This window comes from Arvicanthis niloticus, chromosome 2 (assembly GCF_011762505.2).
Source record: "Arvicanthis niloticus isolate mArvNil1 chromosome 2, mArvNil1.pat.X, whole genome shotgun sequence".
Lineage (NCBI taxonomy): Eukaryota > Metazoa > Chordata > Mammalia > Rodentia > Muridae > Arvicanthis > Arvicanthis niloticus.
The window spans coordinates 89991900-90015178 of NC_047659.1; the positions used below are offsets into that span (position 1 = coordinate 89991900).

The window sequence follows — 23279 nt, forward strand, 5'->3', positions numbered from 1 at the left end:
AAGCATCATTTAGAGGGTCTTCAAAGTTCATCTTATCAATGACCAGGTGACACTCTCGACTCCCAGGAAGGGAACAGGGATGTTCTCCCTTCTTCGGCAGAAGAACGGCTTTTATCCCTTTAGGACTCAGTTTTCCCTGTCTGCATCATGAGAGAAAATGCTTCCTTTCCTTCCGTCTGCCTTCAGGATCAAAAGGAAATTTAGGCTGTTTACCTCCAAGAAGAAAAGCACCAACCCCCCCCCCCCCCCCAGAAGAGGCTGTTGGCTAAGCCCCTCCTCCCAAGAGCCTCCCTGAAGCAGCTCAGCTTTGCCTGTGCCCCTATTGCCTAAGGTGGAAGAAAACAATGTATTTGTGTGGTGGGGGAGGGAGTAGTGGAAAAATTGGTCAAGTCTTCAGAGCCTCACTCAGTCTCTGCTGATTTCCCAGATGGGCAGTGATTCCCAGGGCTCAGAACCTAGAGCCTTTGCTCTTTCTTCCTTCCCTGGGCTCACTGTGTTCTGAACAGAAAAGAAACAGCAAAGCTGGGGGGGTGGGGGGAGAAAAAAAGCTGAGACTTCACCGTGGAGCACAGAGGCTCCAACAGCCGGAATTAGAAGCTGTCGCTTAGGGAGCTGAAGGCTGACAGGAGAAGGAGCTATGCAGGCAGGGGGCAGGCAGGCACTTCACTCTCCTCCCCTCCCACCTGCCCAGCTTCTGCTCCTGCAGTCCCCAGGCTGGCAAAAGGGCTTCCTCCCAGAGGTGCCTTAGTTTGCAAGTCTGTCTGTCTGTAACTGCCCCTCCCCACCCCCTCCTTTCCTCTTCAAGTGTCACCAGCCCCCTCACCCTGTCACATTGCACTTGCTAGCTCCTCAGGGTTGAGCCTAGTGGCACGTGCCTTGGAGCTGCAGGGAGCTGGGAGGGGTGGGGTGAGTCAGCAGAGGATCTGGTACTGAGTCAACCATGGGACTCCTAAGCAGTGAGGACCCTTCTCCATGCCAAATGCTAATGGAAATCATGAGTGAAGAGGGAACCTGGCCCTATGGCACAACAGGGATGGAACCCAGGTGTCGTTTGCCTGTCCAGTGCCCTGTGCCCAAGGGAGGGCATCAACTCTTCCTATGTACTTCCCCCGGTGGCCACAGATTAACCTGTCTCCAGGGTCTAGAACCAGCCCTTTTTGGGCATCAGACTGAAAGCAAGCAAGTGGCTATCCAGACTGCCTGAGAAACCATTCAGAGGCCCCTTCCAAAGGCAGGATTGCAACCCTTTCCCATTTACTCAGCTGCATCCTGGTCTGGCAAAAGGAGAACTGAAGGCAGTTCCTGTGGGTTCATGAGTATTGACTGTGGTTATTGCCCAGTGGGCCCTGCTGACTCTGACTGAGGCCCATGTACCTGGTTCAGTGAGTTCCCCTCAGTCTGGATCCTCATGTCCACAGAGTTGCATCCCCAGGAGGTAGGAGGGAAAGGCAAAATAGGGTTTCTGGGAATGGGTTGAGGTCAGGGCATTGCCCCGGAGTGTGGATGTCCCACCCTGATGGTATCCAGTGTAGCTATGACTGGGAGGCTGGCTGTCAAAAGCTAGGCTTTAGTTGTATGAATGAACAGGCCTTAGCTTTATTTTACTCTGTGGCTAGAACAGGTAGAGACCCCTGAGGTTAGGCCCTGAGAGGGATGGTGGAGGGTGTCCCTGTTCATTTTCCAAAGGCACAGGTGTTCACAGTTAATGGCATCTGTTTTAACTCTCTGATAAGAAAACAACCTCTTCCCAGCATCACCCCACCCTGCCAGCCCATTTGGGATTTAAGACAGAGCTGGAGGTGTGGCCCATAAGCTATGCCTCCAGAAAGTTTATTGGAATCAACCACAGCAGGGGCAGGCCCCTGTGTGTGTACTCACTCTAGGTGTTCCTAAAGAAACTCAGACAACTCAAAGGTTTGGGTTTACCAAGAGGGTGAGTGCACTTTTGTACTGGGATCTTCTGCTCCAGCCCTGGTCAGGGGAAACAAGGGAAGGGCACATATGTGGGGGTGTAGAGAAGAGAGAGTAACTTCATCTTCTAAGGGTTCTGCCATCAGGGCCAGCAGACAGAGAAGCCAGAGGCAGGGCCACTTGACAGGGCCCCAGAAGGGCCTTTGCCCTTCCTGCAGCCACCAAGGTACCCATTCACTTTAGAGGCCTTCCACTTCCCTCTGTCTTTTCCTAATTGGAGAACAGAGGCCAGTCTAAGGTGGGAGATTCTGGGTTTGGTAGGAAGGAGAAAAATAAATAAACCTTATAAATTCAGTAAAGAAAATAATAAAGAACTCAAGCCCCAACCTAATATTGGTTCCATACCTGCGAGGAAGTGCCAGACCCAGATCCAGAAAAGAGGGTGAACCAGTTTCAGAGTTGGAGAGAGAGCACCTGAGAAGCTAGTCTCCCTTTGCCAGCAGGCATAGCCCCCAAGCCCCCAATACTTGAACAATCGAGGGGCAGCTAAGAAAGCTTTCCCATGCAGCCATCTATCCCCATAAGCAGGAGGTGAGGGCAGGGGCCTTTGCTGCCATTCTGGAAGTAGCCATTCCCAGAGAGCTTTGAGAGCTTTAAGGAGTTAACAATGCTCTGTATTCAAGGCAGGCCGGAGATGCAGCCTAGAAGCCTGTGTAAGGTACTGCACCAAGGCAAGCATCAAGGGAGGAGGCCTTGATCCTGCTGGAGCCATATCCATAAGAGTGAAGGCTCCAGGGTACAAAGCCAAGCATCCAGGAATGAGAACTGAGCTCCAAGTGTCCTAACTTATAAGCCCCTGCTTGTAAGTTAGGAAGGGCAGAGGGGAAGCCAGGATCCAATTTCCTTTCTCTTGGTCGATATTCCTTTGCCTTCAATGAGTTCATGGAACTACAGGTGGGACAGACAGAAGACGCCAGCTTAGAAAAGATTCAGGTTCCATGGGGACTCCTGCCCTGATAGTCTCTTATTCCTGCCTTATTTGGCTGAGAAGGGGAGCTGCAGCAGCCAAGGCAGCCCCAGGCTCCCACAGCCCTAGAGTATTAAGGTCCTATTAAGGTCCATGGAAATGGGACCATGTTTCAGATAAGGGTGTGGATATCCTTGCTAAAATGTCAGAGTGAGATGCTCGACATCAGAGGCGGCTCTCCTGAATGTCTGCCTTGTTCACAAGTGGTTCCTGTGGACACGACTCCTCGGAGGCTGCACAGGGCCTCTCAGGCTTGTATTCTGCTTCAGTGGGGAAGCAGACATTGAAGTAGGCCCGCACTGACTCCTTTACTTCAGCCTCCAGGCCCTTCATCTTGGCCTCATACTCTGCCAGAGCCTTCTCCTGGAACTGTAGGGACAGCAGGGACCATTACCAGGCTTAGGAGGGGACCCTGCCCACCCTGGACTACAGAATACTAAGATGCCCATTCTACTCAGGACTTCCAAGAGACTGGGGTAAGAGACAGAGAGAGTGAAGGCTCATCAGAACCTTCCAGGAGAAACACCAAGCAAAGAAATCTGTAGAGATGTCTCATTTGAAAGGGCCTTGGGACACCATGAGAACCTGTCTGTGACCCACTGGTGAGGTGTGATGGACCCCTTCCCTGACCTCTTGTGTGGTGTCCCTCAGGTTGGGCCCCTTTCCACCCATTTAGCTCCATTGGGACCAGGACAAAGATCTTCTCACCTGCTTTTCCATCGCCTGGATCTGCTCCAGGCAGGCTGTCTGCCTCTCTTCCAGCTTCTCCTGGTGACGCTCCAGGGTCTCTGTCATCTAGGTGCAGGTAAGAGATAGAGAATCAGGTAGATAGGCAAGCCACATAAAGGCTGGACTCCAGCTCGAATCTCAGCTAACCAGCAGTGAGACTTGGGACAAATTCTTTAACCTCTGGGCAGCTTTTGCAATGTGTAAAATGAGATAATCGCACTTGGCTCGGGATTGTGAAGGATCACATGTCTGATCCACAGGAAGCACTTGTCATAGTGCCTGACACAAGGTCAGGCCACAGTAGGTCTGTTACTGTGGTCAGCAATGCCCAGGGAAGGAGCTTTCGGTCCATTCTCAGCAGTGTTTCCCCTTCCTCTTTCCATTCCATGGTGCCCCAGGAAGCCTTCCTCTCCCAGCCCATCCAATCCCATCCTTCTACAACCTGCTAACTCATGTTTCCCAGACAGTTCCCTTCAGGCTGGCTGGCTCCACCCACAGGCCAGAACCTTGGGATACTTCCTCCCATCCCTAGCTGCATGGACACTTCTGGACAGCCTGCTATCAGACACTCACATCCCACACATACCTATGGAGAGAATGATCGTGAAGGACACAGCCCTACATACCTGCTTGACAGCCTGGACCACTTCCTGGATGTGGGAGTTGTTAATTTCTCTCTTGAGCCTGTTGATAGAATTAGAGTTTATAAAGGGACGAATCAATAAATTATTATTCCTACAAATAAGAATTCCATCACTAAAGCAGGAAGGAGCAGAGAGACCAACATGGAAGATGGAGAAGGGTTACCGGGAACCCTGGGTTCACGTCCTCATTAAAACACTCAGACATAAAGGCATCCAGGGTGGGCACAGTGGAGAGTGCAGACATCCACTGGGGATGGGCTGCTACCCCTAGGCTCCATCTCCCTCTCTTTGTGCATGGTTTTCCTTCCATTGCTCCTCTCTCCTTAAGCAGTGTTAGCATCTGGGGTTTGATCAAGGGAGACTCTGAGAGATACAGCAAAGGAACCAACTTGTGAAGGGTTAAGACAGAGGCAGATCTATTGGAATCAAGTTAGAAGCCCTTGTAGGGTGACCCTCTTCCAGCTGGAGTTCTGTCTGCTCACGGGGGCCTCCCCTTCAGGGTTTACCTCTCCTGAGCCATCTTGTCTGTGGTGACTTTGGTCATGGCTTGGATCCGTTCCAGCCTCTTGGCCTCCAGTTTTTTCTTCATCTCTTTGGTGTCACTGTGGACAGACAAGGAGGAGATATTCTGTGGACCATGGCCTTTGGCGGGAGGTAGGGGCAGGCAGACAAGAGGGGTGACTTTACGTTTCCGAGGTCTCCTTGAAGGTCTTGAGTTCAGCAGCTTGTTTCTCTCTGGCCAGCTCCATCATCTTGGCGATTTGCTGAGAAGGAGGAAGAAAGACAAGCTTAGCTTAGTGAGAAGCCCTTGGCTGTGTAGAAGAGGTAGGGTTGCCTGCTGCAGCCACTGTTGTCCCACACCTCGGTCACGTGCTGCTCCTTGCGTTTGAGGACAGAGCGGTACTGCTCTTCGCCTTGCTGCTGCAGCTCCTGCTCCAGCCTGTCCTTCAGCTCCTGCACGCGCGGGTCCGCTCCCTCGGAGAGCTCGCTAGGCGCTAAGACGACAGTCTCCTCACAAGGCAGGGTCCTGCGGAAACCACAAGGGTACAGGCCCTGAACCAGGCACTACTCTTGAGGAGGGCATGGTACCACTGATGCCCTTACCTCTTCTTGCGGGAGCCCTTGCCCGGGCGGAGCTTGCAGCCTGCTGCTGAGGCCTGGAGCTCCGCCAGCTGTGCGGCGCCACGCTGCAGCAGCTCCTCCCAGCGCCGGGCTCCACGCCGCTCGAGCTCTCGGAGCTCCTTCTCATGTCTCCGCTGCAGCTTCACCACGCCCTTCAGCTCCCACAGCTCTTCCAAGCTGGCGGTCTGTGGCTCTGCAGAGGCAGGGCTCAGGTGCCATGCCGTCCAGAGCATCCTCCCAGTCTTGCAGGCCCCGGAAAGTCCCAGGCCCTCCTTTCTGATCCTGCCCCCATGATCACATGGCTCAGCAGGCCTTACCTGCCACTTCTTTCGTGGCTTCTTCCTTGGCCTTGGTCCCAGGTGCTGTAAAAGCACAGAGCTGGACTGTCAGGTGCCTTATAGGCACCTCAGTTTGGTTCCTGCGGGGTTGTAGTTTAAGCCCTCTGCAACTCCCCCTTTCGAGGTGTTGAGGCTTCAGATTCAGATTTTCCATCCCCCCCGGATAAAAGTGTTAGTCTTTTGGTGGGAGAGGTGCAGAGCTATCCACTAGGCAGGTGGACCCAGAACTACCTACCTGTTGATCCATTGCCTGCTGAGACTGGAGCCCCATTGGAATGGCTGGCAACAGGAATCCCGGAGGAGAAGAGCTTCTGTGTGAGGGTGGCCTGTTAGAAAGGTGGCTCTAACAGGATTTTCCCTGAGTAAGGGGACTCTGCCCCTCCCCACTCATTCCACAGCTCATGGAGGGTTCTGGCAGTGGCAGGCAACACAGACCTCAGGCAGACTTCCGGTCACTTCCTTGAACTTCACGGACTTCTTATCATGGGCATTGAAGTACTTGATGGGGTTTGCAAGGGCCACAGTAAGGTCTGGGAAGCACAGGATATGACCAGTGCGGTGTGGATGGAGTTTAAGGCCTAGAAAGATCGCCTACCACCCTTTCATGTTCCATTTCAGATACCAGCTTAATGAACGGAGAGGGAGTGGACAGCTTGGGGCCAGGCATAGGTCTCCTACCTGCCCATGTGTCAGGTACGTAGTCCTTCATCTCCAGGAAGACAAAGAGAGCAGGCATGGTGAGAGGCATGTTGCTCTCACTACGCAGGCACAGATGGTGGTATCCTGTGGAACATGGTGAGGTGGAGAGCAAGCCAGATCCCACCCCTGCTCAGTACCACAGTACAAACAAGCACTTAGGACTTCTGGTTTTAGAGTGAAAGACCAGGGTTATAAGTCTAACTACTGTGTGGCTTTGGGCAGGCTAGGTTATCACTAAGTTAACTCTTCAGCTTTCTGCTGTGTGTGTTTATTGTGTGTGTTTATTATGAGGATGCGTTATAAGCTCTTCACACCTTTTTTTAAAATACATTTTAATTTATCTGCTCTGCGTGTGCACGCATGCACATGCGGAGGTCAGAGGACAGCTTGTGGGAACTGGTTCTCTCTCTTGCACCATGTGGTGTCTAGGGTCAAACTCGGATAATTGGGCTTAGTGGCAAGTGTCTCTACCCGCTGAGCCATCTCACACATTCTAAGTGCCCAGAGATGCCAGCTGCCCAGGAATCTGTAACAGTGACTCCAGAAGATCATGGGCATTCTGTTAGGTGGGCAGAGTTCCCACCAGTCAGGTTTCTGGAGAAAGTCTATTCCTGTCCCAGATAAGCTGATAACATGAGGGAGGATGCTGAGGCCTTAGAGACCCTCCCTGAATGCCACTCCCGCCCCAGACAGGATGCTGGTCTTGTCTCAGACTCTTTGCAAGTAGTTAAGACCCTCAGTTCCTTACCAGAATGTAAGGCATTGATGGGGATGATGCGGTGTCCAAGAAATTTGCTGCCTTCTTCCATCACAGCTATTCTGAGAGAGGCCAGCTCAGGTACCAAGATCTACAGTAGTTTAGGACAACAGAGTCTGAGGAACAGACAGGGGTCAGGGGAGCCAAGCAGCCTTTCCCCTTGACTCCAGAAGTCTCACTCAGTGCCAGGATGAGACCATGGCAGGCACTGCTAGATTTGGTAAGGATAGGCAGGAACAATGCCCTATGGTACATACAGGCATCTTCCAGTTTGAGCCAGACTCACATGGGAAAATGGACTTGATGTATAGCTCAGGACAGTGAGCCCATGCAAATAGCCCCTGGCAGCTTTGCCAACCAGTGTCCAAGGATACAATCATTCCCTAGCTTCTGGGCTGAGAGTTCATGTTTCTATCGCTAATCCTAATATGTATAAGCATATGTACACTCACTCACACTCACGCACACACACACACTGAGACACACACACACACATACACACACCTTGTGAACTTGAGTTTGGGACTTCTGAATACAGTAAGGCATACAGGGACAGGCCAAGAACTGGGGACAGGTACCAGCGTCGGCCCCATCCCTAGTACCTTCTCAAAGATGAAGGGTTCCTCTTTCCAGACAGGATTGATGGAGTTAGCAGTAGGTGACAGCTTGGTACGATAGCGCCTCTTAGGGTCCCCTGGGAGGCCGAACAGCTCTACCTCCACATAGGTGCGCACACTGCGCTCTGACAGGAACTGCCCAGAGATGACCTAAGGGTGAGAAACCAGGGGAGGCCAGCATTAGATATCTCACTCCCGTTGATTCCTAAGCCTGTGGGGCTTCTGTCCCCATAAGGCTAAGTATCTGCTGTAGGTATTGTGAAGTTCCCCCTTCAGCATTGGCCATCAAATAGCAGCGGTGTGACTCAAGATTTACAGGCAAGCTCTAAGGACCTGAGTACTTCCAGGACTCAGGAGAGGCAGGCCACCCACGCTTCATCCAGACAAAAAAGGAGCAACAAACAACAAACATTTACCCCCTGGTCTGAAGCCTGGGCTCCTGCTGCCCAGCACGGCCCACACTCCCTCTCCCCTCCCCCACTAGAGTCTCAGCCCTTCCCCTTGGTTTCCATGGGGACCAAGAGGCAGACTCCAGTGCTGAGGAGGAGGCAGTTTCCAAGGCAACTTGCTGCTGCAGGAACTGGCTGGGGCTGAAGTCTTCAGGATATTAGGAAAGGGGGTTGAGGTAGAGGGGTGGGTTTCTTGGCCTTCCTTTCAAGAGCCCAGCCCTCCCAGCCACTTGTCCACCCTGGGCCTTGCCGTAATGGAGAGGGTGGTGGCTACCACCACGTCAATGCGGTCCACGGAGAAGGGGTTGAACTGCTTGTCCAGCCTGCGCATGAACTCGTGCTTTAGGAGGTAGCCACTCTGCCCATTGAACTCAAACAGTGCCATGTTCTGCTGCATGGGCAGGTCTGGGGGACAAGAGGATGTGGTGAGGATGCTGTAACCTGGATCTAGTCTCAGTCTCTTTGCAATATATATATATATATATATATATATATATATATATATATATATTTGTCTTGGGAATGGGTGAGGTTGGGTAGAGTGAGAGTTGCACATGTCCTGTCCCTGTCCCTTGGGAGAACCTAGCCTTTAGGAAGGGTCTTCAACCTAGAGTCAGCAAGGAGCAATGGTACGACCAGGCTGCAAATTCGCAGCGGATTCGGGATAGCTGGCACAGATGAGACATCCAACGAGAGTAGCCAGAACCCATGCCAGCCTTTGTGTCGTACGTATGCTCCGATGCATGAACAACAGGCATGAGGGAATGAGCCCCCTCCCAAAGTGCTCCCAATACCAGTGCTCCCAGAGCCTACACAAACATCACACCCAGTAGGCATCAAAGCTTGTTATCCAGGGAGGAGTAAAGATAGGATAGGCACAGCCCAGAGTTCTGGGGGAGTGGTCTAGGAGTGCAGGGCCAAGAGGAGGGGTCTCTGATTTTGGAAGTGCCCTTACCCATTGTCTGGAAATTGAGTGCAACCATCTGACATCCAGCATTCCAGAACATCTGAGGCATGTAGTTGGAAGAGTCCATGCGTGTGCCCTTCGGGTACACACGGCTCATCTGGCGTTTATTATAGCTGTTGCTGAGTATAGGAGCTAGCCAAGGCCGCTTGTACCGGCAGGGCCCCAGACCCTCCCCCAAGCCCCACCCCACCAGGGACCTTGTGTCTGGCAAAGCCTCAAGGATACTCCACAAACTGCATGGAGGCCTTGGAGAGCAGCTCATAGGCCTTGAGCTCCGTGAAGGAAGAGACAACGTAACTTCTGTTCTTCTCTGTGCAAGGGAGAAAGGGAGGGGAGTCCACATCAGGCCCCCTCTCTCAGCCCTGCCTTCCTTTTGGGGCACTTTCCTCTATAGAGAGCTGCTTCCAACCCAGGATTCTGTTGAGGTCTGAAGGTCTAGCAGCCAGATTTGAGAGGAACATGCTGGGGTAAAGAGACTTCATGGTGGACATGCAGGGAGGGAACCTGCTTCATGGTGGGAAAGGGTGAGGGCCATATGCCATGAATAGGCATGTAGGGTGTGGCGGACATATGAGGCCGAGTCCAGGGTATCAGGAACATGTGGTACACACACCTGGTGAGAGAACAGCTGGGGCATGTAGTTGGAAGAGACTATGTATATGCCCCTGGGACACACAAAGCTCACATATTGTTTGTTATAGCTGTACCTAAATATAGGTGCTGGCCAAGGCCATTGGCAGGACCCCAGCCCTTCCTGCAAGGACCTAGCCAGGGGACAGTGGCTGGTGAAACCTTAAGGATACCCAGACAGTGATGTTTACAGGGAGTGAAATGTGCAAGCAATTGGCAAGTGCAGAGGGAACTGCATAATAAGGTTAGTACCCCATACCCTCCAAACGTATCCTGGGTGTGCCTAGGTAGCAGAGCAGGTTGGGAATTCAGATATGGGGAGTCAGTGTTGGAGAGCTCCACCTGCACAAGAATGTTCAGAAAGGTGCTCACGTTGGGGAGGTGCACAGAGGGTGGGAAATGCACTCAAAGGCATCTTGAAAAGATCAAGGCAAACGTCATGGCTCATGGCGTCATGGCGACACACAAAAAAGGAAGGATCTGATGGGGTAAGTGAGCCTCTGGAGACTGCTCTGCCTTCCACCCCCTCATGGGAATTCTCTTCCCTCCCCCTCCCCTCTTTCAGATAGGGTCTCTCTATCTAGAGTTCTGGCTATTCTGGAACTTGCTATGTAGACCAGGATGGCCTCTAATTCACGGAGGTCAGCCTGCTTCTGGCTCTGAATGCTAGGATTAAAGGTGTGCTCTCCCAGGAACTCTTCCTCCAGGGCTGGGGCTCCTAGACTTGGGGCAGCACTTGATAGAGTTCAGGCCTAGGCGATGCAAAACCTTAGGAAACTGCAGAAGCTCCAGACAGGCCTGGCTGAGGTGGCTTGTCATACCAACCTGCCTGTCACTGACACACACCAGAACATTCCGTTCGCTGCCAAGTTCTTCAGTCCAATGCTGGGAGCCACTGCCACTTAAGTAAGCCCTTTGCCTGACTCCTAAGCTGGGTATTTATAGACAAGGCCCTTAGTCCAAGAGGGAGCAGGTCCCTTCCTTTCATCCCATTCATGAGGACACTCTTGAACAAGGACAGATTGTTCCTGAACCCAGCCTGCCTTCTCTCCCGGACCACCCTATGCTAACGTACATACGTGCAGAGAACTCGAAGGAGATAAACTTAGTGGGCTGGATGTAATTGACAAGGCTGGACATTTCCTCATAAGCTGTCACCTCCAAGCCTGCTGTGCCCTAGAGGACAAGGGGAGAGTGGAGAATGGAATCATACAGAGCCCACATGGTAGCCTGTGCCCACCCAGAGGGTACCACAGCAAAATATCCCCACATACCTCATCTGACTGCATCTTCTTAATTTCTTCTTCATCCAGGCTTCCTGACTCCTCTTCTTCCTCCTCTTCTGCCACCACCTCCTCCTCCACCTCAGTCCGGTCCTCAGCAGTCCACCCTGCCAAACACAGCTTTGTGAGCCCTGGCTCTTTCCAAACTCCACCTACTCCCATTACTCACTCACCTGTGTCCTCTTCTATAGGGACACTAGACGGGAAGCTGCCCTCGGCCACCCCACCAGGCTTCTTGCTGGAGGAGGCTGGCCCAGAAAACTGGTTCTTCTTATTCTTAATGAGGATCTTGCCCCGAAGGTCCTCAGGGCTGGGCAGAGGGATGCCAGGTTTCAGCTGTAGAGAGGAAAGAAGTGGGTCTGATTGCCTTCCCTGTGGTGTGTCTCTGTGTTGTGTCCCCATGGTGTGGACCTATGTTGTTGCCTCGCCTCCAACCGCTGCCCCTTGTGTCTTGAATTCACATTTGACTGAAATCATCTATTCCTTGGCAGGAATGACTCTTTCATCCATTCCTTCTGATTGGAACCTCTTTTTTCACATGGTCACTGAATCTCTGTCATCTTCCAGATTTCACCTTACCCATCATACCCTTCCAGAAAGCCTTCCTTGATCGTCTCACTCCTGAGCGCTGTCTCTCATAGCAACCACTGGTTGTAATTGGCCTGGACAGTTGTCTGTCTCCCATGAAGAGGGTCAGAAGCCTGGGACAGCACTTGTGGCATTTGGGGTTGTTGTTTGTTTTGGTTGTTTGTTGTTTGTTTTAGATAGGGTGTCAGTATGCAGCCCAGGTTAGCATGTAACTTGAGATCTTCTTGCCACAGCCTCTCAAATGTAAGTGCCACCATGCCTAACATTCTTTCATGGGTAGATCCCTAATTCTAGCATACTCTCTGACACATGGTAGATGACAGGACCCCAGACTCACAATCTATCAAATAAACTCACGTATCTCTTCCCCGCTGACCTGGTTCCCGATGCCCTACAAGACCGTGCACTCACAGGAAAATTTTCCAGGGGATCTGTGAGCAAGGTCTCTCCAAACATGGTCCTGCAGTACTCAGCCATCTTGGCCTGTTGGCGGGGTCTGTTAGCAGGGAACAAAGTACAGGTAGGGGTTGGTTGCTTAGCAGCAACCTCTTGCCCATCTGCTGTGCCCTGATGACCCAGATCAGGGGCCCAGGAAGTGGGGCAGGTAGGAACAGAGGAAGGAGAACCTGAGGTCCTAAGGAGACCAAATGAATGTCTAAAGACAGGGACAGTATATGTGTGTCGGGAGTGAGGGGGGTTTAGGCAAGAGGCTGGGGCAGAGGGAGAGAATGAGGCTGAATAGGCCAGGACACGCACGAGTCCACATGGTTTTCAAATGACAGGATGACAGGATACGGGGAGGTCTTAAAGGCACTTTCTGCAATGGCTTCGATTGCTTCCTAGAGGAGAAAGGGACTCTGTAAAGAGGGCAGCTTCTCCCCACGACTTAGCCTCAGCATACACATAAAACTGGACAGCCACGGAAGCCTCCCAACAGCTTGAGGTATTCCACATGCGTCTCCCCTTCAGCTTCACTTCCCAAACTCAGAAAACGCCTCAGGCCCTTTCTGATGGCCACTGTCATCAGCTTCCACACCCCAAGACCCACCTTGAACAAGATATCTGTGGTCATGGTGAAGCCATGGGTGATAATAGGCTCTTCGTCGGGGGGCTTTCCTTTCCAACAGTCTAACTCTACACAACGGCAGCCCGAAAGCAGCACCTGGCGGTACATCTCAGCCGAGGAAAGGCCTGAAAACTGGCCAGCTGAACCAATGGAGAGAAGGGACAGGGATGTCACTCACAGTCAGGCCAGGCCCCTCACTACCTCATAGTCTGTCCTGTCAGCAGGACAAGCAGTAGTTGAGAAGCATCTGTGGAGCATCCGGAGCTCAGGGGCAGCTCGACATGAGGGTTCCAGGACCCACCTGTCAGATAGGTGTTGTGTGAGGAGTTGATGAAGTAATGATTCAGTGGCTGTGTCATGTCTTGGTGGGTCAGCAGGGTATCATGGGCCAGCACACTGTTCTCTGGTCCACAGAGAAACCAGACCATGCCCTCTGGCGACAGCTGGCCTGCAAGACAGTGGGCAGCAAGCAGTCATGGTTGCAACTCAGGCCCCAGGGTAGGGCAGGACTACAGGAGATTGGTTTCCTTGGTCCTCACCCCTCTGCACATTGATGCCACTGGGCTCGTACTTGTCGATGAGCACCTGCACCTGCTCAGGCCGGGCCAGTGGAAACAGCAAGGAGTTGAGTCGAGGGTCTCGCTGCTTCTGATTGATGAATTTGGTCAGGTGCTCTTTGGTCATGTAGGGTTTAGCTTTAGCATGGCTGCAGGCCAGAGAGAAGGGCACAGTGTATGTCCTTTGGACCTGGAGGCTTGGACTACCCTCTTCTCTTGTACAACCCTGTGATTCCCAAAAGGACAGGTGGAAGGAAGAAATCACTCCCTTACCAGCCCTCCATGCCTAGCCCACGGAACTCACTAAGAAGTGAAGATCTCATCGATTTCTGGCCGAGGACAGAGGTTCATGAGGAAGCTCTTGTACACAGATTCTGGGAAGTCCTCGGGATTGATAGCATCATTCTGGAAGAACCATCACCTTGTTATCAGTCATCTCATCTGCTCAGAGCTAAGACTCGCCACGACCTACTGGCTCTGGGGAAGGGGGACCTGATCAGAGAGGAGTTACTCAAGGCTGACAGGTGGCAGACATGTTGGGCACATACATCTCAAGGAGCTTGATGCCTGACCGCCGTGCTGGCTTGCTCTGATGATGATTTTTGGATAGTGGCTGATTCCGGGATTGGAACGAGATTGGAACCAAGCATGAGCAGAATGAAGAGGACAGAATGTCATAAGCAAGGGGTGCTGCTTGTCTGCCAGCATCCTGGGCTGTTATTCTTTTTTCCTTAAGTGAAGGACAAACTTTCTAAAGAATCAGTTTGAATTTAGACAACCATGCACCTCACAGTAGAGCCCCGGATTGTGAGAGCTAAAGGCTGACGGAACTGGAGGGAGGAATACGATGGCGCAACAGGAGCATTTGCCTGATGTGCACGAACCCCGGCTCTTGAGAGGCAGAGGCAGGAGGATCTCTGCGAATTCGAGGCCAGCCTGGTCTACAAAGGGCGTTCCAGGATAGCCAAGGTCACACAGAGAAATTTTGTCTTGCAAAATTAACCAACCAACCAACCAACCAATCAACCAACCACCAATAACAACAACAACAAAATGTATGTTTATAAGGACACCATGAAGAAGCTGAAGGCTAACCTGAGCTAAGGAGTCAAGGAGGGGAGGGAAAGAGGAAGGGAGAGAGGGAGAGGATAGACAGTCCACAAAATAAGATAAAATATTTTCAAATCAATTACCCACTAAGTGTTAATTCAACAACAAAAAGATAGCCCAAAGGTTGGGGAGATGGCTTGGTTGTTCAGGTACCTGCTATGCAAGTGTGAGGACCTGAGATCAGGTCTCCAGCACCCACATAAATGCTGGTCTCAGTGGTGTGTGTCTGTAGCCCCAGCGCTGGGAATGGACAGAGACAAGAAGATCCCTGAAGTTCATTGCCAACCATCCTCGACACACATGAGCTCCAGGGTTAGTGAAAGTCCAACACTGAGATGGTAGCTGGAGAGATAGCTCAGTGGTTAAGAGCAAGCCAACTGCAATCTTGCAGAGGATCTGAGTTCGATTCCCAGCACCCACAACAGACAGCTCACAAACGCCTACAATTCTAGCTGTAGGGGATCTGATGCCTCTGGCCCCTGAGGACACTTGTAGTCACGTGTACATATCTACACACACACACACACACACACACACACACACACACAAGCGCGCACACACACAAGCACATAATTAAAAAATAAATAAACCTTCAAAAATAAAATGGAGAGTAATTGAGGAAAGACTTCTGACATCAACCTCCAGCCTCCACACATGTACAAACTCATGCAAACACATACACACACCACAAACACACATGCACAAACACACACAAAAGAAGAAATGAAAGACAATGAATTAGAAATGGTGTCTCTGTAAAGAAGATATAGAAATGATCAATAAGGACATGAAAGATATCACCATCATTAGTTATTAAGCAAATACAAATTAAAATCAAGATGAGATGCCATCTCATTCCCACTAGGACAGCATAAAGAATGGACAGACTGTAGCAATGTGCATGGGCCATAGGAACACGGGAACCCTCGTGCATGCTGGCAGGAGAGTAAAATGTGGCAGTCACTTGAGAAAACAGTTTGCCAGCTCCTCAAAATGGAGAACATTGAATCACCATATAGTCATACAAACAATTTCACCTGGATTTATAGCCAAGAAGACTGACAGCAAAACCATGACAAAATGCTTGTACAAGCATTATAGTCAAAAAGGGGAGAGAAACCAAGTATCTATCAACATGGAATATGATAACTGCTATATATATATATATAATATATACATTATATATTATAAATAATATAACTGATGTATATTATATACTTCATATATATATGTGTGTGTGTATATATACACATATATGTGTGTATATGTACATATACATGTATATATATGAAGTACTGATGCTACCATATGGATGAATCTGGAAAATACAATGTTGAGTGACTAAAGCTCAACATAAAAGACCATGGACTGTATGAGTCCAGAGTACGTAATTCTACAGAAACAGAAAAAGAAATCAGACAGACAGTATACAGGGAGCCTGTGCTTTTCATTTTGTTCCTCCAGAAAACAAAATGTTCAATGCCATTCAGGACACACTGGAAGATCAACATGAGTCTTGGAGGCTGAAGGTCTGAGCAGATCATGGCTAGATCTTCCCCAGCCCAGCTCTGCCTCCGAAGTTGGTCAGTGGCTTTTACTGGGACACAGGGGAAGCAGACAAGGACCCAGCTAGGGATGAGCTCAGGAGAGAAAGTGGGCAGGTGTTACTAGAAGCAGGCAGGCAGGCAGGCAGTATGAACTGTAAGGACCACCTCAGGAGCCCAGTCCACCTTCTCCCTGCCTCATGCTTGGATCCAGTGGACCTGGCTACACTTGGGATCACCAGTGCTACAAAAGCTGGGCCTAGGAGGGAGCATCCTTTGTGTGGTTTATAAGGATAGCTGCTTGGAGATTTAGTTCCACTCATTTCTGGTGTCCTAAATTCTTACCAGGAGAAATGCTTCATGGGGTGAGGCTTGTAATTACACAAGGCCACTGGCCAAGGTGGAAAAAGGTCTGAGATCCAACACCACCCCCAAACCAGGCTTGGACCTTGGCTCTGGTTTGTATCTACCTAGAGAGCTCTTTTTTTGGTAAATCACAGGAAGACATCTCATGGGGTGACCCTGCTTCTGATTTGTAATTAAAAATTAATTGCTTAATTAAAAAGAAGTGGAAAATGTGTTTCCGAATTGAGCCGAAGTCTGTGCCCTGGCAGCTTCCACTCTTGGCTCTGCCCCTCTCCTCAACACCCTGCAGAATTAGTCCTTTCCTGGAGCTGTCAGACCCTGTGGCCTGCCTCCTGTCCCTGATATCCCTATCCTGATCCCCCACAATGAAAACATCGGAGTCCTTTCTATGCCCAAGGCTAGGATAGGAAGGCTTGCCATGTCTGCTGCTGTCCTCCCTAACACACTGCCTCCTGCACTGCACACTCCCTCGCCCTGGTTCCACCTTTAGACCTAGTGTCCGTAACCAGAGCTTCTGCTTAATTGGCTTTGGGAGCTATTGGTGGGATAGCGATGCCATCTCTGCCATCTCTTTCCCCCCACCATGTTTGCTCTGGTGGGGTTTAGCAGAGTTGACTGGGGCTGGAGAACTACTCACCTTGCCTTTTGCAAGGTGACAGGCACTGAGGGCAGCTTCTACGCGTTTGCGATCGGCAGGAAACATCTGGAAAAAACTGAGGGAACAGAGAAAGGTACCAGGCAGCAGAGGGGTCATGCCTAGGGAGGAAGGGCTTGGGGAGCTGGGTGGCAGCTAGGGGCAAGTTCAGGAGACTCACTTCTTCACAGGAATTTTCCCTTCAGGGTTGAGCTGCATTTTAAGCTTCACCAGGCTGGAGGGGTGGACAGTAGCCCATCAGTCTAGGGGTTTGGAAGCCAACCCTTTGAGCTCAGGCAGGGAAGGGGGAGGCCAGGGACAACGGGAAAATAGGCACTTACATTTTGTCTAGGAATGTGCTTCGGGGAGCATTGGCTGTCATTGGGTGTTTGGCCAGAGCCAGTACGTCCTCAGCCCAATCCTACAGAACACAGAGCCCAGAAGTCAAGCTCCTGGCCATGTGTGCACCTGAGCCCTTTAGCTCAGGCCTATGACTCTCAGGAAGGTCAGGCTCTCCCAAGGGTCAACAGTCTATCCAGGTGTTGCCAATGCACCTTGCCTACATTCTCCTTGTAAGAGACAAAGTTGTGGAAGGTGAGGTCCACCATGTCAGGACCGGATACCACTGTGAGTGTTTTCAGCAGGAAGTGGTTGTCTGGAAAGTCCATGTTGAAGACCTCCCGGAGTTTCTGGCTCTGTAGGAAACAGTGACACAGTAAGCCAGAGGTATGCTCTTAGTCCTGCCCAATGTGTCTTTTCCTGTATCTCCTCATTGGCCACTTGAGCTGCAGGCCACTGAGGCAGAATGGCCATGGGACCTAGGGACCGTGGAACCACAGGCCTCAGCATCTCCCTGGTCCTGGCTGCAGCAACTGCCATGGAAAGGAGAGGCCCATGGGAAGAGCTTGGCTAAGGCAGAGGGACCTGAGAATCCTGGGAATTTTGTTTGAAGATAGACTCTTAGCTCCTAACTCAGGGAATCCTGCTTCCAACTCTCAGTGCCTTCAATCTTCTCACAAGCTTTAGGCAAATGTAGGCAAAGCATCACCAAGGAGTGGGAGCAAGGGGTAGAAGACACTTTCCAGACAGTCTGGCATACTTAGGGGCAGGAATTCCCAGGCTCAGAGTCCAGGCAAGTTGAGCAGCAGCCGCCTCTCAGCCTTCCTTGGCCTAAGCTGGCATCCTCGCTGCCTAGCGGCCCAGGACCCACTCATCTGCTCTCACAGACAGGCTCCCCACCTCCAGTAGAGACTCACTCCTTGCCCTCTGCAACTAGTGGCTGCTTCTGGGTCCACTTACCTTGGGTATCTTGGCAAACTTCCCAAAGCGAGTGTCTCGGATGCTTGTGATATCCAGAAACTCCATCTCCTGGCAGCAGTTCCCAGTGGGAGCAAAGGAGAGTGGGGACAAGAAGGTCACGTGGAGAATAATGGCTCAGAGGGGAGAGAGCTTTCCACATTCCTTAACATCCTAGCTGCTGCCTTCTCTAGATGCCAAGACTGCTCCAGGCTTCCTGGATCCCTCCCTTCACGTTCTGCTCACCAGCTTCTCTCTACTTAGGGAGAAGTACTCTTCATCCCTTCCCTGGAATAAGAGCTGCAACCTGCAGCCTGTTTTTTTTTTCCCCCTGGAGTCTACCACCCCCACCCCCATGCCTTCTTCTGTTTCTGAGTGGCCATGCCTATCCTCTGAGCCCTGAGCTCTGAAATGACCTGGCCCTATCAGTAGCTCAGCAACTTGTTTTTCCGTCTCTCTCTCCAAGGGGTGCTAATTCAGGACTAGGTGGGCCCTGGGCAGTCATGGAATGAGGTGACTGACCACACCTTCCCTCCCCTGCCCATAGGAGAGCCCCAGGAGCTACACTTCCTGCATCTCTTGCATCCATGTCTCCATCCTATACAGGAGTCTAGCAGAGTTCATTGGATCGGTTGGAGCTGAGGGCCATGTTGGCTAGTGTCTTACCTTACTTTGATATGTCCAGTATAAGTAATAGCCCTTGGGATCCACACGGAGGATAACAGGAGAGGCTATTGAAGTTTCCTGGGGAAAGAAAGGGTCAGCTATCTGCTTTAAGATCTCAAGCCAACCTTCCTGGCCCAGGCTAAAGATTCAGATAGAGTCTATCCCCTTCCTAGAAATTAAAAAGGCATTCCCTTTGTTCTCTGAGCTAACAATGGGGAAGCCTTGAAGAAAAGAGGTGGGGTTACCAGATGAGAGGTGCACTTTCTGAACCCCAAGCAATGCCTCTACCTCTCCATGTTCTCAGGGGTCATGGCTCCACCAAAGGATAGAATATCTCTCCAAGATTCCTTACCATCTGGAAAGCTTGGCACAATGGGAGCTGAGGCCCCAAGCTCTGGTCTGCACAGCCAAGGCCCTGTACAAATCTAGCAGTCAGCCCTGATCCTCAGATTCCTTCCGTTCAACCATGAGCACTGGCTGCCCTTCCTGTCCAAATGACCCAAAGAGACACCAGGTTCCTCCACATCTCCAAAGCAAAGTATTCAAACCTCCTCAGCCTGAACTGTCTCAAAGGACCAGCCTACACTTCACCCCTTCAGGGAAGGGTTTTCTGAAGTGTGCTGTTAGTAGTAAGTGGGGTCCGTGGTCAGGAACTGGTTCACAGATATAGAAATACATCTGGGAAACTCCTATGAATTAAAGAACCCCAAGGGCTGTGAACCAGCTAGACCATGAACTTGGTGCTTAGTGGTTAGCCTTGGAGTTTTCTGAATGAGTACATAAGTGAATGAGCAAACTGGCCTAAATTCCTATTCCACTCACATAGTACTTAGGCGGTCTTCTATCTTAATAGCCTTTGCATATATAAACAAGATATTACAACTGAAGTTTCCAACAATGCATGACTATTGCTGCTGACACACAAGACCAAATATGGGATCTACCAAGGGAATGGAACAAGAAAGTTTCCCACGTTAGAGGGTTAGAGTGTGGGGGAAGATTTTGTTAAAAAAAAAAAAAAAGCTGATTTTGGAAAAACGCTGTATAGTGAGCTCTGAATCCATTCTCCCAAGGGAGGGTCAGTGTCAGCTCCCTGACCTTAAGACTGTTTAGTGTGAGATAGCGTAGACAGGTCTCTAGCCTGGGAAACCCAGAAGGTGCCAGGTGGACTGCCTCTGATCACAGTTGTTTGGACAGCAGAATGTGAGTACTTGCTGGACCCAAAGCAGACTCATTCGTGAGGGACAGGCAAAAGGGCCCAAAGCTGGGGGAGAAAAATCAGTAATAAGGAGCTGAAAGCCCAACTGTGAGTGATCCCCTGAATAAAGGTATTGGGAGATTTTTCAAGCAAGCGAGCCCCAATACATGGAGGAGGGTCTCCCTCAAATCATCAAAAAGATCACCAGAGAAAGAATAAGCTTTAAGTTCTGTCAGGCCTAGAAACTCCAAGTCTGCTGTCAACAGCCATGTATTCAAGAAAGAACTCTCATCCTTGCTTGTGCCCACATAGAAGGCCCTGGAAGAGAAAGAGCTGAGGATCCCCTGTTTCCAGGGAGACTGCAGGTGCCCCCACCTGGTCCTGGAAGGAGAAGGGCAAAATGCAAGCCGAAGCAAGGACAGAGCTTCACTTCAAATTTATTCCTGGAACAGGACTGGGTTTGGGGGGACCACTGGACCATTGCCTGAGGGTGAAGGTGGTGTCTGAGAGCTCGCTGAGTTTCTTTCTATAGCTAGAAAACTTTTCCCCTCTAAGAATGTTCTGAATGGGGCTGTTGGAGACTAAACGGAGTCAGATTTGGTTACATCCTTTACACTATGGTTGTCAATATAGCGTGCTATATCCCTATCATCTACTAACTCTGCCCAAAGCAACTCAAAGACAGAGCCTGGCAGGCAGGTCATGTGCCCTGTGACCAGGCTTGGGACATTCTTGCTCATGCAAGCCAGAGTCCAGGGACCACACAGCACTCTGGGTTGGGGAATGGAATTGATCAACTAGACACACAGGTTAGAGAAAGAGTTACATAGCCTTACCCCTGATGACCCCACTGCCCCCTCAGGTTATGCACACTCCCCAGAGGAACTGAGAGAGTCACTTCACTTTTCATTGTGAGTCATTTTTCTCCTTCCATAGGCTCTTTGACACGCCATATCACCACTATGTCACCACCATGCCACCACCATACCTCAGCAACCAAAACACTTCTAGAGGAACAGAAAGCATTTCACGCTGTGCCCCCATGCCCACAGTTTTGACAACCAGATGCCTTAACCAAGCTTAGCCCCAAAGGGTCTACCCTCAGACCCTTCTTCTCATTGCATAGAGAAACTAGACAAGCCAATCTAGGAGCTGAGGTAATAATTGTAGGTGATGTCATGCACTGTTGGAAACCTCAGGCTTTCCCTAGGCCAGGCTAGAGCTCTCTTAAGGAGGCCTATCATCGGTCCCTGAAGGACAGTCCTCATTTTATTCTTTTTAGACCCAAAGATTCTATGGTTAGTGGCTATGTTTTCAGGGCCCAGAGAACCAGAGACTACTTAGAAAGGAACAGACTCTGGGCTGGGGTGCAAATGGTCTTCCCTCTCCTGCAGAGAGATTGGCAGGTAGAAGGCTGAGCTGAGCCACCATGGGGGAAGCAGTAAATTCCTTCTCAGACCCCAATCCTTGAGCTTCCAGTTTTCAACTGGGTCCATGGCCCTTTTGTAGCTCTTCCCACAGTAGTAGCTTGAGAGAGAAATGGCTTCCCTGAGACAGGACACATCTTGTTCTGTGGACTGGGGTGGTGCAGCTGGTTATGAGCCTCCTGCCAGAGCAAACTTGGGGTGTCTGTGCTGGGAAGGAGACCTGACTGACCTCTTTTACTGATCTCTCAGCTGAGCGGGGAGGAGAGAGAGGCATGCATTCCCCTACTAACACTGAAGTTACTAGAAACAAACCTTTATCATCTTTGGGGACTTGAAAAGGGCAAATCACATCCAAAGAGATTAGTTTTTCCGATACTGACCCCACCCACCCACCCCCCCCCCACACACACAAACACCCACAGCCCACCCCCTCATTCCCAAACACAGAGGCTTCCCTCCAGCAGCCAGGAGCACACACCCTCACCCCAGACTTGTTTATCTAGACTGTTGTGACAGTTGCCTGGTCAAGCCATATAGGCGCCTGGGTGCTGGGAAGACATAAACCAACCCTTCAGTTCTGCAAAGCTCTCAAGCAGCCCAGCGTCTGCACTGACCCGTCCCCCGGGGCCCCAGCCCTACTCACGTCGTCCCACTTGATGAAGCGCTCCCCTTGACTCAGATATGCCTTCACGTTAGGGGGCAACAGGACAGGGTTGAGCAAAGACATGATGTCAAGTGACCTTCTTTGTAGAGATTGGGCAAACCTCTCCAGTGGACAGGAGGAGAAAAGGAAGGAGAGTGAACTGGAGGGGAAGCTAGGCTGGGCTCACATGTCACCCGCCCAGTACTGGTCCGGAAGTCGGGGTGGTGCTCTTATAGCCTACAGGGTGGCAGTAGCTGGATTCAGAGCTTCAGTCAGGGGCTCAGTCGATCTGCCTTGTAAATCAGCCTCCTCCTCCACCTGAAGTCGGGGGCTGCAATAGCTGTTTCTGCCCTCGGGGCTGGGCTCCCCTCCTGAGAGTCCCTCCCCACCCCCTGCCTCAGCACTTCCTGCTCTGGGCTTCCTTCTCTGGGCTGCTGTGAACTGAGGGGCGGGCTATGAGGTCTAGAAGTACTGGGGCCGGACCCCTGTTACAAGGTAGTCTTTGCTCAGATTTACCCCAGCGGCTGGACCAAAGTGATATAGAGGACAGTGGGAGATGCCATTACTGAGCCTTGGGATGAGGTGAGAACACAAATAGCTCTCCAGGAAAAGGGTCCTCCACAGAGCAGGGGTTCTGTCCTAAGAGGGTGGGATCACTCTGGAGGTGGGAGTAGGGATGGGCCAGGTCCGGCTGGCACTGGGTGTTTTGAATAAGCAAAGTTACACGAGCACCCGGCTCCTCTTTCTCAATGCCTCCTCCCCATGAAAATGAGAGCCAGGTGAGGAAGTATGCCTCTCACCCGTGACACTTCTCTGGGTCTTTGAACCTTTTAGTGAAGAACCAAAAAACTCCACTGCGCAGCTGCTGCCTCACACAACCTCCATGGAGAGGCCGTTTACCGCCAGCCTCATGCACAGTGTTGCCTCACACACAGATCCTGGAGGAGAGGGGTTCTGAGAGGCAGAGGGGGCCCTGTTCTAGTCCCTGTTCAGGGTCTAGCCCACTCTAGC

At 51.1% G+C, this 23279-nt stretch overlaps 1 protein-coding gene across 7 annotated transcripts; it reads right to left on the reverse strand.

Moving 5' to 3' along the window:
• Positions 1-1566: 1566 nt before the first annotated feature.
• Plcb2 (phospholipase C beta 2) lies at positions 1567-22648 on the reverse strand. Of its 7 annotated transcripts, none has more exons than XM_076929484.1 (32): positions 22269-22646; positions 19001-19078; positions 18338-18406; positions 17593-17733; positions 17380-17459; positions 17220-17273; positions 17042-17117; positions 13689-13789; positions 13367-13533; positions 13129-13275; positions 12810-12967; positions 12518-12600; positions 12173-12257; positions 11347-11509; positions 11165-11280; positions 10970-11066; positions 9486-9570; positions 9249-9373; positions 8544-8698; positions 7830-7994; positions 7219-7318; positions 6450-6554; positions 6207-6301; positions 6007-6097; positions 5751-5795; positions 5416-5626; positions 5173-5338; positions 4999-5075; positions 4818-4913; positions 4294-4351; positions 3647-3733; positions 1567-3307 (listed from the first exon to the last, which is right to left on the reverse strand). In XM_076929484.1, the coding sequence occupies exons 1-32, from the start codon at positions 22350-22352 to the stop codon at positions 3104-3106; spliced, it is 3564 nt and encodes a 1187-aa protein (XP_076785599.1). In that variant the 5' UTR covers positions 22353-22646; the 3' UTR covers positions 1567-3103. The 7 variants fall into 7 exon arrangements, 6 of the variants coding, with proteins under 6 accessions (XP_076785599.1, XP_034351117.1, XP_076785600.1 ...); XM_034495226.2 differs by having other exon boundaries at positions 6007-6082; positions 22269-22645; XM_076929485.1 differs by lacking the exons at positions 1567-3307; positions 3647-3733; positions 4294-4351; ... (2 more) ...; positions 5173-5338; positions 5416-5626 and having other exon boundaries at positions 5751-5851; positions 22269-22648.
• Between the last annotated feature and the right edge of the window lie 631 nt (positions 22649-23279).

Excerpts from the sequence above, each read along its gene's own strand:
- Plcb2 (XM_076929484.1), bottom strand. The coding sequence starts at position 22,352 with ATGTCTTTGCTCAACCCTGTCCTGTTGCCCCCTAACGTGAAGGCATAT. Across the intron at positions 17,118-17,219 it reads GGGAAAATTCCTGTGAAGAA|TTTTTTCCAGATGTTTCCTG; the intron begins GTGAGTCTCCTG and ends CTGTTCCCTCAG. Across the intron at positions 5,076-5,172 it reads AGGAGCAGCACGTGACCGAG|CAAATCGCCAAGATGATGGA; the intron begins GTGTGGGACAAC and ends CCTCCTTCTCAG.